This window comes from Pipra filicauda, unplaced genomic scaffold (assembly GCF_003945595.2).
Source record: "Pipra filicauda isolate LSUMZ 115617 unplaced genomic scaffold, ASM394559v2 scaffold392_size659746_pilon, whole genome shotgun sequence".
In the NCBI taxonomy this organism is placed as follows: domain Eukaryota; kingdom Metazoa; phylum Chordata; class Aves; order Passeriformes; family Pipridae; genus Pipra; species Pipra filicauda.
In genome coordinates this window covers 198967-213748 of record NW_024104523.1, presented here as the reverse complement: position 1 = coordinate 213748, position 14782 = coordinate 198967, and the positions used below count along the sequence as shown (strand labels likewise).

General features: G+C 54.1%; 2 protein-coding genes across 3 annotated transcripts in view; both read left to right on the top strand.

Annotated features, from left to right (window-relative positions):
• Window positions 1–1907, top strand: part of RXRG (retinoid X receptor gamma) — a 46375-nt gene extending 44468 nt beyond the window's left edge. For both annotated transcript variants that reach the window (XM_027715670.2, XM_027715689.2), the window contains 3 exons: window positions 171–262; window positions 606–711; window positions 1457–1907. In XM_027715670.2, coding sequence (XP_027571471.1) covers window positions 171–262; window positions 606–711; window positions 1457–1604 — 346 coding nt within the window. In that variant the 3' untranslated portion in view covers window positions 1605–1907. The remainder of the gene's footprint in view (window positions 1–170; window positions 263–605; window positions 712–1456) is intronic.
• Window positions 1908–9065: 7158 nt separating this feature from the next.
• The window catches only part of LMX1A (LIM homeobox transcription factor 1 alpha), a 43014-nt gene continuing 37297 nt past the window's right edge, over window positions 9066–14782 (top strand). Inside the window, exons 1-3 of the mRNA XM_027715592.2 lie at window positions 9066–9097; window positions 9712–9826; window positions 10419–10605. Of these exons, the coding sequence (XP_027571393.1) occupies window positions 9751–9826; window positions 10419–10605 (263 nt within the window). The 5' untranslated portion in view covers window positions 9066–9097; window positions 9712–9750. The remainder of the gene's footprint in view (window positions 9098–9711; window positions 9827–10418; window positions 10606–14782) is intronic.

Sequence of the window (14782 nt, the reverse complement as noted above, 5' to 3'; positions counted from 1 at the left end):
TGCACATGTAGAACAGCAGAGTGGGACATGGCTGTCCCTCAGAGCTGCCTCTTCCTGCAGAGAGGAATTGGGGAGTATTCCCAGTGCCTGTCCCAGATGCTGTTCAGCCCCCAGCCTTGCTGTCTGTACCCGTCTCTGATCGTGTGCCCGCCCATGTCCCCCACATGCAGGGTTTTGACAGAGCTGGTGTCCAAAATGAAGGACATGCAGATGGATAAGTCGGAGCTGGGGTGCCTGCGAGCCATTGTCCTGTTTAACCCAGGTAAGTCTGAGGCCCAGGCCAGTGCCAGGTAATGTGCACTCCCTCTGGGCCGTGGCAGGTCACAAGCAGCAGGGCTGTGACAGTGAGCATCAGAACTGCAGATGGATTTCATAGAATCCTAGAATGGTGTGGGTTGGAAGGGACCTTAAAGATCATCTCATTCCAACCCCCTCCATAGGCAGGGACACCTTCCACTAGACCAGGATTTGTCCCAGTCCCTGGGTACATGATTAAAGAGAGCCCAAGTCCTCTCCCACCCATCCACCCAGTCACTCTGCTGGCAGCGGAAAGGTCCTCTCTGCAGGGATTTCTTCCCCACCTATATTTTCTCCCTTTCTCCCAGATGCCAAGGGTTTGTCCAGCCCCTCAGAAGTGGAGTCACTGAGGGAGAAGGTCTATGCCACGCTGGAAGCCTACACGAAGCAGAAGTACCCCGAGCAGCCAGGGCGGTGAGTGCCCCCGGGCAAGGCAGGCAGCGCAGGGCAGCACCATACCCACCCTGGAAAGAGGAGGCTGAGGCAGGGTGTCTGTGCTAGCTCTGCCTGAGCCACAGTGCCCTAATCCCGAGCCTTCGGGGTGCTGGCGAGATGGAATTTTCTTGCTTTCCAATCCAATCCTACCCTCTGCTGGCCGAGCTCTCGAAGCGCCGGCAGCTGGGTCTGTCCCCACCGCTATCAGTCAGCGATGCAGCCACAGCATCCTCTGCGATTTTTGGCTCTCGCTGTCACCACAGAGCGCTGTGAGCCGTGGGGAGAGGGAACGGGCTGCCAGCTGCACCCCCTTCCAGCTGCGCCTCCAAATGGGAGGCAATGACTGGCAGTGGCACTGCTGAGGGGCTGTGCTCCCTCTCGGAGTCTGGGGGTATTTGAAGACAGATTTAAATGGCACCATGGAGATGTAAGTCCTGCAAGATGTTAAGATGTTCAAGTCTTGGAGGGAGAATCTGGATGTATCTTCTTTTTCTTTTTTTTTCCTTTTTTTTTTTAAGTTCTAAAAGTGCTATTCTGTTTTGGAAGGATGCATATTCCCTCCACACATATGGAAACAAATGCTTACCTTGAAAGCATAGGGGAGTCTAAGACTGGGAACGCCTCAAAGCATTTTTGGGGAGAATTTGGGCTGGCTCAGGCCTGGAAATAGGTGGGAGAGGGTGGCCAATGCCTCCATCGTGCCTCTGACTCTGTTCACTTACAGGTTTGCCAAACTCCTTCTGCGTCTGCCGGCGCTGCGGTCCATTGGACTGAAGTGCCTGGAGCACCTCTTCTTCTTCAAGCTGATTGGGGACACCCCCATCGACACCTTTCTCATGGAGATGCTGGAGACACCCCTCCAAGTCACTTGAGGGTCTGGCCCCTCTCTGGCCAGCCCTTGGCCCCCCCGTCCCTGCACAACCTCCTGCCCTTCTTCTCTGAGCCTGCGAGAGCTCCAGAGATGTCCTTCACCCTCCTGTCCTCCTCAGTGGGATTGTTGTGGTTTTGTACAGCTGTAAATCACCCCCTCTAGCCCCCTCTGGCCTGTCCAGGGGTGGGTCACAGGTCTTCTGCCCAGCTAACCATTCCCTTGTCCCCCTGTACAGATAATTGCTTTAAATTATTTTTTCATTCTCAATAAAAGTCAACAAAACAAATAAAACAATGTGAGCTGGCAGAGCAGTGCCCTCTTTTGCTGCAGTCAGAGGTCCAGTTGGGATGGGGCTGAGGGACCAAATCAGGGCAGGAATGTCACTGGGGATATAAGTCCTTGTGCTGATAGGCACAGTCCTCTCTGGCCAAGAGAGGACAGGTATTGATTCTTCTTGCTCCTACTAAGGAAAGACCTGGAGAAACTTGCTGCTTTTAATGAAAATGTTTCATTCCACCATCTTAAGAAGAAACTCTTTGAATTATTTGAATTTTTAAAGTAATTTTAAAAGTAGTTTTTTAATGTGGTTTTTTGTTGTTGTTTGTTTGTTTGTTTTCTGAGCTTGTCCAGCCAGTGACAAAAGAACTGAAGTGTTTCATTTTGGTCCTGGTGGAGTATTTTGGGTTAACCCAAACCTTTTGCTCATGGATAACTTACATTTTCCTGAAGCTTCGTGGATCCCCATTCTCAGGCTTTTTTTTTTTCCCCCCATATTTTTGCACTGGAAACAGGTTCCTCGACCCCAAATTTATAATTTCACAGTTTCATAATTGAAACCTGTGGGGAAAGAAAGCACAACACACTCTAACAAACGATCCTCAAAGGTCTCCCTGGTCTTTCCCCTGCTCCAATGGCACCACTGGAGCTTCCCGTTGCAGCCGAGCTAACCCGAGTCAAACGAGTTAAAGACATTAATTTGTTCAATATGCGGAGCTTATCCTGGTGGGAAAATGTCCTCCCAGGAACCCAGCGAAACTGTCTGTATTATTATTCATAAAACAGGTGTAGTGTTAAGTGATCTGCCCCTCCTGACCCTCTCAGCAGACAGAGCGGTGAGATGCAGCCGCGCTTCGTCTGTCCGCCTGACAGATTGCAGCGCTGCCGCCTGGCGACTCGGGCAACTTCCAGGGAGAGCAGGAGGGACAACAGGAAAGGAAGAAGGATAAAAATGAAACATTTTGTTAAAACTCCCCCCGCGGGGATATGATTCATTCTCCGGTATTTCACTGCGAGGAGGGAAAAGAGGATTAAAAGAGCAGGAGGGGAAAAAAAAAAAAAAAAAAAAAAAAAAAAAAAAAAAAAAAAAAAAAAAAAAAAAAAAAAAAGGAGGAAAACCCCAGAATTATGAAAACTCTTCAATTTTTTCTTTTCCTGATGACACTGAAAAAAATCCAGAGAGAATTTAGAAAGAAGTGAAAAGCATTGGCCAAAGGGCTGTTTTTAATTGAAATTATAATTTTCCATTAACAGGGAGGTATTTAAAAGACAGCAAATACACAGCTTGCTCCTTGTAAAACTATTGCTAGAGTCTGAGATGCTGCACAGAGGCTGTGCTGGGACGGTACCACACCACATTGCTGGTGAGACAAAGCAAGGGGTCGCCTCCAGCCTGGGCTGCTCAGGCTTCCCCCTTTAAGAGCTGTGAGCTTCTAAAAGCTGGTCTCCAGCTGGCTGGGTTGGGTTTCTTTTCTGATTATAAAGCCCTGAGGTTTTCCTGACCTCCCTGCTCTCTGGTTTGATGGTTTAAATCAAGGAAGTTGATTGACATCAGCAGGCTTTAGTGATAGAAGGGCTGCAGGAGCTGATGCCACTGTCTGGAGACAACCCCTGTGGCATTCATGGGTTTTTTTGAAATATGTGGAGGAAAACCTGAGGGTCTTCATGCCTGCAGCAGATCTCTTGCTAAGGTGGTGTCCAAGTGCTATTTTGGAGCCCTGCAGCCCTCAGTGGTAATTCAGAGTGTGCTTTGGCCCTGGAGAGGACAGGATGCTTCCACCCCAGTAGTGCCATCTCTTTCAGGAGCTCACAGGCTGTTCTCAGCACTCAGTTACTGTGGCTGTGATCACAAGGGTTGACATGGAGCTGCAAGGGTGGAGTTTAGTTTGGCCAAAACATCCCTAAGTGCTTTGGGCCAAGCTCAAACCTCTCTGATGGAGGTTTAACACAGTGTGATGCCTCCTGGTGGCTTAATTTGAGTCTGTGATGAGGGATTTAGAGTTCCTGATATTCCACGTTGGCAGAACAGCTCAGTGCATGAGAAACAGAGAAAAATAAACTGGACAGAGTAGTGAGATCAGCACATATCCCAGATGGCACTGCACATGTCACTGCAGTGAGTGCAAGGAGAGCTTGCTAAGCCTCATGAGCCATTCCCCTCACATATCTTGATGCTGATCTCAGTCCACTGCCTACAATATCAACAGTCACTTTTTTGAATTTGGAAGTGATGGGATATGATAACCAAGGCTGAGGAAGGAAGTCTCTAAGTGACCATTTGTGGCTCCTAGACACCTTCACTCTTAGCAGTCTGGCTCGAGACTCTGGAAAAATGGGCTCTGGGCCACAAGGTTTCCATGTTGCAGTTTGAGCATGGCTTCGTGCTGTTTCTAAAGATGACTAGTGTGGGGGTTCTTTTTAAAAATTGTAGGCTTGATCATTTGCTTAACACACCCCACCACATGCTCCCCCACCCTGTGTCTGGCAAGGCAGAGACCATGACACAGAGTGTGGCTTCTGTGAATAAGAGATCACTGGAAGTGTCACTAGCAGACAAGCGTCCTGTGCGGAGGAAACGAGTCATCCAACAGCTGAGCTCCATCTGCAGTCATTGGGAACCTGAGGTTTGATGTCATGTCCTGGATTTGGTCCTAACCATCGATTCCTCATTCATGTGTGGGCCTCTGTATGGTGGTGTCAAAGTGCTGTCCAAGAGCTGTGCTTCCCCAAGCCTTGCAAAGCGTAGGGGTGAGTCCCTGTGGACACCCTGAGCAACTAAACCCTGAGCAGTTAGTAGAAACTCGCTGTTGTGGTTTTTCTTCAGGATGAGTTGCTGCAGAAGAACAGCAGCTTGGCATGGCTGGAGCTTCCTCAATCTGCAGCCCTGCAAAAACCTAATTTTCATAAAATAGTAGAAATCACCATAATGGAATAAGCCAAGAAAAACTTCCCTCCTTGCATGTATGTTCAGTCCCAGCTTGTCTGGAGTTACAGCTGCACAAATGATTAAAAAAATAGCACTGAAGAACTCGAAAAATCAAGAAAGAGCAAAGTTTAGGTCCCTTCTAATGTGATTGTTTTTCCTTGCAGACCTATGCCATGAGGGTGCCTTCAAAATCCAGGCATCAGCCGCTGTTCAGCTGTAATGAGCAAAGTGTAACAGGGTCCAGTTACCTGCCCTTCCTACTGAAACCTGGCTCCTCTTATCTCCCCCGATTTTTTTTCTTGTCAGATTCTTCTTGCTGGGTCTTGCCACAACTTTGTCTGAATAGCCAGCCGTTGGTTACCCCATGAAACCTCTCATAGTGTCAGATTCAGCTCGGACATTTTTTTCCTTGCTCTGGGATTAATAAATAAACCAGGCTCTGGGAATGACTGGTGCAAGGCTGTCTTCTCTTTCCTACCATTTTCTACATCTCATGGGCTTCTTGAGTTAGCAGCGGGTCCCCCCCCCACCATGGACAAGCTTTGTTTTGGTACACAGGCCAAATATGCCAAAGCATTTATTAATTCTGAGCTGCTCGCTCTGCAGTGCTCTGTGGAGGGGGCTTCAAAAAAGAGTAGGTTTAGCCACTTATGATGAGGCCCTTGGGAAATGGAAAACCCTTCAACTCCATTGTTTGTGCTAAGCTGGATTTGTTTCTCACCCAGAAATCAAGTTGGTGTGTTTTCCTGCCCTGTTTTGGGTTCTGTAGTGGCTGCTTCAGTTTCCGCTTAAGTCCAGCAACAGCACTTCTGGACTGGGAATAAAAAAATAAATCCCAAGCTATAAAAGTTTGAGCTGGTTTGTGTTCAGTTCAGCTCTGTGCTCCCTGTTGAATTTAGTTGAATTCAAGGGCAATCCTATAGACCTGACATGACTTTCAGACACTGATGTTGTGACTCTGAACCAAGGGGCACCACCACTGGACTTTCCTCCATGACCTCTTGCCTGAACTGGACCCTGGCCTGCCTTCACCACCACACCTGAGCTCCCCTGAGATGCTCTCTTTGCTGCCTGGTTTCTCTGCTCGTGCCTTCTCTGTCCCTCCTGTGTCTCTGCTGTTCCATCAAAGACTCAGCTGGGAGGCTGAGGAGACTGTGCTGACCTGGTACCTCCTGGAGCACTAGAGGGCACGAGGAGTTAGAGGAAGAGGACGAATTACACTGATGAGAATGGGGCTCCCCAGAGCTGCTGATGGCAGTGGGAAGCAGTGTGTGTATCCTCTTTCGGGGGATGATGGCTTTTATTCCATGGCAAGGTACATTGGGGTGGAAAGCATGACACAGGGAAGCCCTGATAAACCCCCAGGTATTTATCAGCATTAGTGGATAAGGACCAACCTATAACTAAGCAAGGCCAATGGCTGCTATTCCATACCTCTCTCCTTATGCCCTCTGTGCAATTAACTCTACCTGAGACATGCTTAGTTTGGAGGATTTCAGTGGGGAAAGGAGAGGATTTTATCACCTATTTGACAGCATTGTGGATGTGGGCTGGTTTCTGGCTTGCCTCTCTGCCAGGCTGGCCAGCCCAGCTGGGTGTGCAGCAGCTGATGCCTATAAAGGGCTGTGAGGGCGGCAGAAGGAGAGGGAGGTGTGGTCCTTTCAGGGATGAGTGGTGTAGAGGGATATCTCTGGTGCTGGGCAGGTGTTTGTCTTCTGGGTCAAGCTGGCTTCAGGCATTAAAGGCACCTGCATGATGCTGGCTAGCTGGCCCACTGACTCCTGTCCTAGGGGAGGTGGCTCAGAGCCACCTTCTTCCCTGGTCTCCTTTGTGCCTGCTTCTGGGTTCAGCCCTCCCTGCCCCAGTGTGGTTCTGCATCTGCTTCACTGGGCAGAGTTAAGGTGATGTTGGAGGAGGGATCTGGCTGCTGCTGTCTGGAGCCGTGTCAGGTGCTGTGACTGTGGATACCTGCCCTGGGAGCTGAGTGCTGCTGATCTCCTTCCAGCAGTGAACAGTGGGGACCAGCACAAAACGTGACAGCTGGGCAGCCCCAGCGGGGTGATGGCTGGGGAAGATGTGCAGCCCCTCTACCAGTGCTGTGGCCTTGTTAATTTGGTTGACAGCTTCTGCTTAATGCAGTTTTCCCAGACCACCCAGATTTTGCAACACCTGGCTGCCTGCAGACCCTACAGCTAGAAGGAGAAAGCCTAGTCCTGCTTCTCCTCTGGCTTAATTCCCTTCAGCTGCTGATGTGGGCTGCTGCACCTAATTCAGCCCCTGGTGAACTAATCATAGAAACCCCGGTCCTCAGAGGCTGCAGTGAGCTGCCTGAAATACCCTCCCATCTTTTGTAAGGCCAGTTGCCCGTGGTGAAGGTGTGCTTTGGGAGCGAGGGGACTTGGATCGTACTTCTTGCGTGTTTTACTGGTTCACCTGGTGACCATCCTTTGCACTAGGCCAGGAGGGCTCCAGTACCTGTGGCATGTGTGGAAACTGGTGGATGTGTAAATCATGAGCAGCAACACTCTGCTGCAGCCTCCTCAGTGTTGCACAGTTGGCTCAGTCGTCAAACCTGATCCTTCACAGACCGAGCTGGGAATTGTGCACGAGAGCTCCAAGGTAAGGCAGTCTCCAGACCCCTCCTCACATGGAGGAGAAGGAGGAAGAGGAACAACACCACGGGGTGGCAACATCTAGGAAGGAACCACTTCCCTCCCAGCTGCTCCTGCATCTCTGATCAGAGGAAATTGGGTGTGTGGTATGAGTCTATAAGCAAGGTGTCCTGCACAGGGACACAGTTTTTAGCAGTGCTGATGGATGGTATTCCCACCCCACAGGGCTGACCTCCTCTGGCTGTGTAAGGAAAATCTACTGCCCTGCACAGCTGGTTTGCACAGGCAGGATGAGCAGCATGCAGTGCTTGGAGCTCCTGCTGCAGTCCTTGCTGGGCTGGTGTCCTGGCAAGGTGGGTCCAATGGATCTGGCTACCCAGAAACTTGGCTGGAGCTGCTCAGAGACTTTCCAGAGAGCCAAAGATGGAGGCGTCAGAGCCCAGTGCCTCCCAGCTGCAGCTCAGCCTTCCTGGGTGTAAGGGATCAGAGCTGTTTCAGGATGAGCTCTGATGGTACCAATGCTTTCCTGCCCGAGTGTAGTTATACTGGGATACACAGTCTCAGGACTGTTTCCAACTCCCACGGGATTTTGGCAGGGTGGCGAGGTACCCGTGTTAACTTGTGGCCTCTCTCCTTCTAACAAATTCCCAAATGACATGACCTTGGGTCCCAACATCACCCACGTCATCTGTGTGAGGGGAACACTTGGTGACGAGGATGCCCCATGGAGGGGCTGGGAGTGCTCCTGCCCCTGGTACCAAGGTCACCGGGAAACACAGGAGGTGAGGCCCCTAAAAACCTCCCATCCTCCACTGTCCTATAGCGGGTCCCTCACAGCTCTGCAGCCGTGTCCCCGCTCGCCAGCCGGAGACGGGAGACCCAGCCGTCCTCCGTGCCGGGGAAGCCGCTGTCCCTTGCCCAGGCTGCTCTGGCAGCGGCAGGTACGCGGCCCCAGCCCCGCAGCGGGCGGCCCCGGCCTGCGGGGCCGTGAAACTCCCCGAAAAACAGCGAATTCCCTCAGGCAGGAGAGAAGGGGAGAGCTGAGCAGGATGGGAAAGCGCCGGGACTACGGGAAGGCTGCAAGTTCCAGCTTTCCAGTCCGGGCGGGATCTTTCCTCCGCGGGTTTCCCCTCCCCGAAACCGATGCGGTTTGGCGGAGCCGGAGCGCCGCTTCCCCGGGGCCGCCTCCCCCCGCGGTACCGGCGCCCGGAGCGGACCGAGCCCTGCTCGGCGCCAGCGATCACCGGCGACGAGCCCTGCGGGGCAGCTCTCCGGTTTTGGGTTTTTTTGTTATTTTTTTCCTCCTCGAAACACTCCTTTTCCTTAAACACTCCGGAGCAGCGGGAGCGGGGCGCCCGGGGCGATGCGCGGCGCGGGGGAGCGCATCCTCACCGGAGACCGCCCCGGGCAGAGCACCAGCTTTCCCCAAAAACTCCCGGCCTGGGCTTCTCCTGGAAAGGGGAGTTAAGTCCAGCTGGTTTCATTACCGGGAGAGACGCTGTGGTGGGGCACCACCCTCTACCTTTTATTTTTTTTCTTTTCGTCTTTTTGGCTTTCAAGGAAAAGAAGGAAAAAAAAGCCAGGGAGTAAAGCGGAGCTGGGGCGGCTGGGCCGTACACCCCGAAGCCGGGAAGCGCCGCCGGCCCCTCGAGGCGTGGCAGGGCCAGTGCCTGCAGCCAGGTAGGAAAGCGGGGAGGAAACTTATTCCGAGTGGGGTGGGGTGGAGTGGGGAGGGGAGGGCAGGGCAGGGCAGGGGGTGGGGGTCGGGCAGGGAGGTATCAGCTCCAGGAAATGTGCCTTGGCAGCAGTCGGACGGGCGCTTCCCCGCAGGTTGGTGAGCTCCGCTCCGGAGCCGTCCAGGGCGTCCGCAGCCCGAGCAGCCCCGGCGGCGGGGAGGCGGGGGGGGACGGGACAGCCCAGGGAGGGAGGGCCCTCCACAAGACCCCCCAGGAGCGGACGCCTCTCCCGCCAGCTCCCCGTAGGAAGGCACCGCCCGGGCCGCCCCAGGTAAGCGGCCGAGTCCCGCCGACGGCAGCCCCGTATCCTCCCGTCCCGCGGCCGCGGGGGACACGGCTCCGGTCGCCCCGCACGTCGGGGCCGCGGGGCTGGGGGGCCGCTGCGACCCCGCCCGGGACAGCGACTGCGCAGCCGGAGCGGGGGCCCGGGGGGTTCTCCCGTTCGGAGGGAGGAGGGAGCGGGGCGCTGGGGAGCGGGCGGGCGGCCGCGAAGCCCCGACCGGGGGCGGCGGGGCCGGTGGCCGGGCTGAGCGCGGTGTGTCCGGGCTGTGTTGGCAGGCGGGCGGCGCGGCCCCTCGCCCGGCCCGTCTCCCCATCATGCTGGACGGGCTGAAGATGGAGGAGAGTTTGCAGAGCGCCCTGGATCCCGCGGTCCCTTTCTCCTCGCTGCTGGGTAAGTCGGGGCACCACACTTGCGTTCCCGGGGACCCCCCCTAGGGCGGGGCACGGCCGAGCGGGCCCGAACGATGGGCGCCGGGGTCCGGGAGGCCCGGGGACAGCTTTCACCAGCTCGTTCCTGCTCGCAGCCCTGCCCGGCGCCGCTGCCTTCTCCCGGGGAGTGCGCCCGGCGCCCGCCTTCCCCGCGCCCGGTTCGTTCCGCGATGGCATTAATTTGTGTGCCCTCCTAACCCCCAAGTAGCGAAGGCCTTTCCTTCGTATCTAACAATAAATAATTTACTTTTTCTTTTTATCTTCGTTTTAATATCGGTTTGAAACAATCGCCGTCTCTCTGAGCCGCGGCGCCGCTGCCGCCTTTCCGAGAGGAACGAAATTGGGGGCGGCGTGCCCCCCTCGGAGCTGCCCTAAGGCACAGGTCCCCCGTGGATCCCGCAGCGGCTCCTCGCACTCCCCCGTCCCCCCGCGACCCACCAGCCTGGGCGGGGGAAGCGAAAGCCGCGGGACCCCCCCCATCCGTCCCTCGCCCAGCCCGTTTCCCCGGCTGCCTTTCCTTCCACCCATACCAAACCCCAGGTCTTTCCCCACAGGCAGAGCCGCGACCCCCAAGTCGGTGTGTGAAGGGTGTCAGCGAGTGATTTCGGACCGGTTCTTGCTGCGCCTGAACGACAGCCTGTGGCACGAGCAGTGCGTCCAGTGCGCGTCCTGCAAGGAGCCCCTGCAGACCACCTGCTTCTACCGCGACAAGAAGCTCTACTGCAAGCTGGACTACGAGAAGTAAGTGTCCCTCCGCCCCTGGAGAGCCCCCCCTTTCTCTGCTCCAATTGTCCTGCTGACGGGGGTGGGGAGACTGGTGTCCCATTGCTGCTCCCCACTTCCCCTACCCTGTGCGTCCCAAGAGGTGTCAGCCCTTACTGTGCTGCACAGTGAGTTGTGGTTCTCCCCTGCAGTTTTGTGACTGGTTCTCCCCTCTTTGGAGGTGTTTTGTTGTGCTTGGGTTGTGCCTTGGGAGTTGAGGAATGTTTTGTCAGGAGCCTGTGAGACCCATGGAAACCCCAGGTCTACCCAGGGATGGAGCCAAGTGTTTTCCTATCTCCTCTGGCTTTATTTTCCTGCTGAGTGTCTAGAGGAGGAATGTTATATCCTCCCTGACCTAGTCCTGGACAAGGGTATTTTCCTAATATCCTTACAGGCAGGGAAATGCTATTGTTCCCTCCTGGGTCAGATGGGGAAACTGAGGCACTCGGCAGGAACTAAGGAAGGCCCTGCTGAATTCAGAATGTTGACTGTCACACAGGGCCTTTGCCTGCGCCCGGGTCTGTGGTGGAGAGGAAATTTGGATGGAAGCGGTTAAAGCTTCCAGCCCCGACTCTCCCCCTTTGGCAAGTGTGGGGCTGGGGGGAAAGACAGCGGGAAAATTTATTTTTCCTTTTTTTAAAGAAAACCCGTTCCAGTGGGAATGGGGAGAAGGCCGCGGAGTCTTTCCTCTCCTGCAGCTGCTTTCCTTTTTTCCTGCTCATCCCGCTCTTGCCGTCCTTTCTGGACCCCACTCCCCGGCTGGGTTTCGAAGCCGTTAAATTTTTGTTGCCTCGGGGCTGGTTGTTTCTTGAGGAGGTTGTAGGTGGGGGGCTGGATCCCTCACTATGGTGATAGCAGGGCTGCTGGAGCCCGGAGGATTTAATTCCCATGTCACTGTTACACGAGAAAACAGTCATCGGCAGTGCTCTCGTCCCTGGCCTTCAGCAAGTTGGCGAGTGTGCCGGGGGCTAGCCTGGCTCCAGGCCTTTTTAAATTTGTTTTTTTTTGGTTTTTTTTCCCTCCTTTAAGTCCTGTATTGTGGGTCTGAGTTTAATCACTATGGATACAAGGCAAATTGAAAGCAGAATTTGTGCGCGTGACCTTGTTTTCAAATGTTTACGAAAGAGCGGAAGAATTAGCTGCCGCCAGAGTGGGAAGGACAGAGCTGTGTTACGGGGTGGGTTTTTTGTAAGCAAAAATTTGTTGGAATTGGGCATGCTGCTTGTTTGTCCGTAGAAATTTGGCTACTAGGTCCCATACATTTCCAAAACAATCGAATTCTCATTTTCTGCTTGGAGCATCGAGGGGGGAATTGGGGTGAATATTACCTAGAAATGCCTTTCCAGCTTGGAGCATGTATAGATTTTAATCCTGACTGCAGCTTCCGAGCTCTGGAAGCGGCTCCAACCTGAAACCCTCCGCTGATGTCTCTTGGCCATGAAAGAAATCAGTGCCGCAGTTGGTGTCTTGCTGTGCCCATCTCACTGTTGGGATGGACAAGGATGATTGCAGGAAAAAAAAAGTCACAAATTATTCCCGGGCTCCAGTGGTAGCACCATTTGTCCTGGTTATTTCCCGGTTGTGTTTGGGTTGGTGACTTTTCCTCGAGCTGGGGAGCAGGCTCTCTGACGGGCGGTTTCCCTGAGGTGTGATGGTTTTAGCCCTGAGCTGCCGCTGACCTGTCCCCCTCTTGCGCCCGCCTGCCCCTTGCTATCATGTTATTGTCCCCTTGGATTTAATTTTATTTCATTATTTTGGCATGGGGTTGCGGGTCTGTGTCCCTTTTTCTTCCATCACCCTGTCAGTGTTCTCTGCTGTGCCGGTGCTCCAACTCCTTATCTGGTAATGGCAAGGATGTGGAGCAGAGTCCCAAAGAACTGTTTGGGCTTTGCCAAGCTTTACATACTACTCTATATTTAACAAAAAACATTCTTTCTTTGCCCAAACTGCCTGTCCTGTCTTAGACCTGAGCATTTTTCCGGGTGCAGGAGCTCTGTGCCTGCTCCGCCTGCGGTGCCGACGCCGATAATGGGGGTTTCAGTGTGAAACACACAGAGCAAGAGCTGCTGCTCTCAGACTGAGCTCATTATCTCGAGCCGATAGCTGGTTAATTACCACAAGTGACTGACACTCCTTGTGCAGCGCGGTGGTGTAAAAGCGGCCGATGGTCCCTGCGGCAGCGGTGTAGCTGGGCTCCCGAGGCCTCTCCGTGGACACCTCGCCGGGTGGGAGGGCTGGGGTGTCTGTGTGTGAAATGCTGGGGGTGTTGGGGCAGCGGTCAGGATCCAGCCTGCCAGTGTTGTGGTGTTGGTGTTTTGGGGTTGTGTTTTTTCTTTTCTTTTTTTTTTTTTTTTTTTTTTTTTTTTTTAATTTGAAAGAAGGGATTTCTCTTCCAGATGGTGACTGTTGGGGTGTTTTGCCCGAGATGAGCCGGCTCGGTATTTTCTAATATATTTCTTTACTCTCTGTTTGAGCTCAGTTTGTAACAAGGTTGCAGAGGATTAATGACAGAGTGTAAGAGGGCAGAGTTATGCCTTCAGTTACAAATACACCCATGGAAAGTGTTACAGATGGGTTTAAGCAAGCATCTGACTTGCTGGACTCTAGAAATTGAGGAGTAATTTGTTAAAACACATGTTTTACATTTCTTTGTCTGACACAAAGAGGAAGACCTTGGGAGAGGACTTGGAGAGCGATGGACTAAAGACTGAGGATGCCAGGCTAGCATTGCTTTGGGGTGCTGCAGCGCAGGACCCGTGGGCAGTTCGGATAGCGATGCCGGCCAGGAATGTGGGGAATTGGGGGCCACTCTTGGAGCAGTTTCCCCAGCGCTGGTTGGGAGGACTCCTGGAGAGGGACGGCTCAAGCCTGTGCCCCTGGGACAGCGTCTATTTGGGGCAGAGGACGTTCGTTACAGAACATCCCGAATCCCGCGGCAGCCCCCGGCGCTTGTCCAAACCTGATAACTCTCAACTATGACAAGGTTCAGGCTTCGCCCTGGCTGGCTCCCTGACTGCAAAGTGGCCCTGGGGACGTGCCTCGGCCGTGGGGCCCCTGTGGTGGTGGTCAGGGGAATGGGCTTTTGTTGTGGCAGATTTGGGGGGCAGTATTAAACCTGGCCATAAATGGGGAGGAGTGCTGGAAGCAACGGGAAGAGCTGGACTACTCCAGAAGCTTAAAATCTGCATGGGGACAGGAATGGCTGAGCCCTGCCTGCCTAGAGGTGTTTCACAGTGGGTTTGCATGGGCCAAACAGAGCCAGAGCCATAGGGACGACCTGGAGCCACAGGGGCAACCCCACTGCAGGTGATGCCAGTGGTGTGCGGAAACCCCGCCGGCCGGTTCTGGGGGCTGGGAGCGCTGACAGCGGTGCGGTCGTGACGGGGGGCGCAGCTGGGGAGCGTGGCGACGGCGGGACAGCTTGGCACGTCCCCAGCCACGGCGCAGAGCCCCGGCCCCAGCCCCGGCTGGCAGGAGCAGATGGCCAGCACATCTCGGAGCAGGCCTGGCATGTGGGCGCCGGCAGTGGAGGGGCGGCTGCAGCCCCTGAGCCGCCACCGCCATGCCGGGCTCCCCGGCCGAGGGAGGCAGTTGTGTGATGCTCGCCCTGTCTTCGCACGGCTTGATGGCTCTGTGCTGTTGCCAGATTCTGTGCTGTCATCACAAAGCTCCCCTTGCTTGGCTCCGAAATCCCCTGCTCCCGGAGTCGTGGGGTTGCGTGGGTGCCTCCACCTCCTCCTTTGTGAAATAAAATGAGAAGTCGCATCCGGTTGCAAAGGAAAAAAAAAAAAATAAATCCTTCCACCCTCTGAATGTGAACACAAAAGAACATACATGCAGAGAAACCCATCAGTGTTGGGTTTTAAAATCACATCCGAGATCTTCATATGAAGGAATGAGCCTGAATCCCTGGCAGTGTGGTCCTGCCAGACTGCGGATGGATCCTCTGGCTTGGGGCAGTGCAGTCTCCTCTCACCCGCTGGAGGCTTCTCTGGCAGCTGCTGCTGTAGAGTAGAGAGAGGGAAGAGGTTTGGAGCATGGTGGCTGTTTATCTTGCTTAACGTGTGTAATGAATGTAATTGCGCAATTAGCTGCAAACCTTGGCGCTGCTTCCCCAGCCCGGAAGGGCTGTGAGGGGATAATCCCAAACGGATTG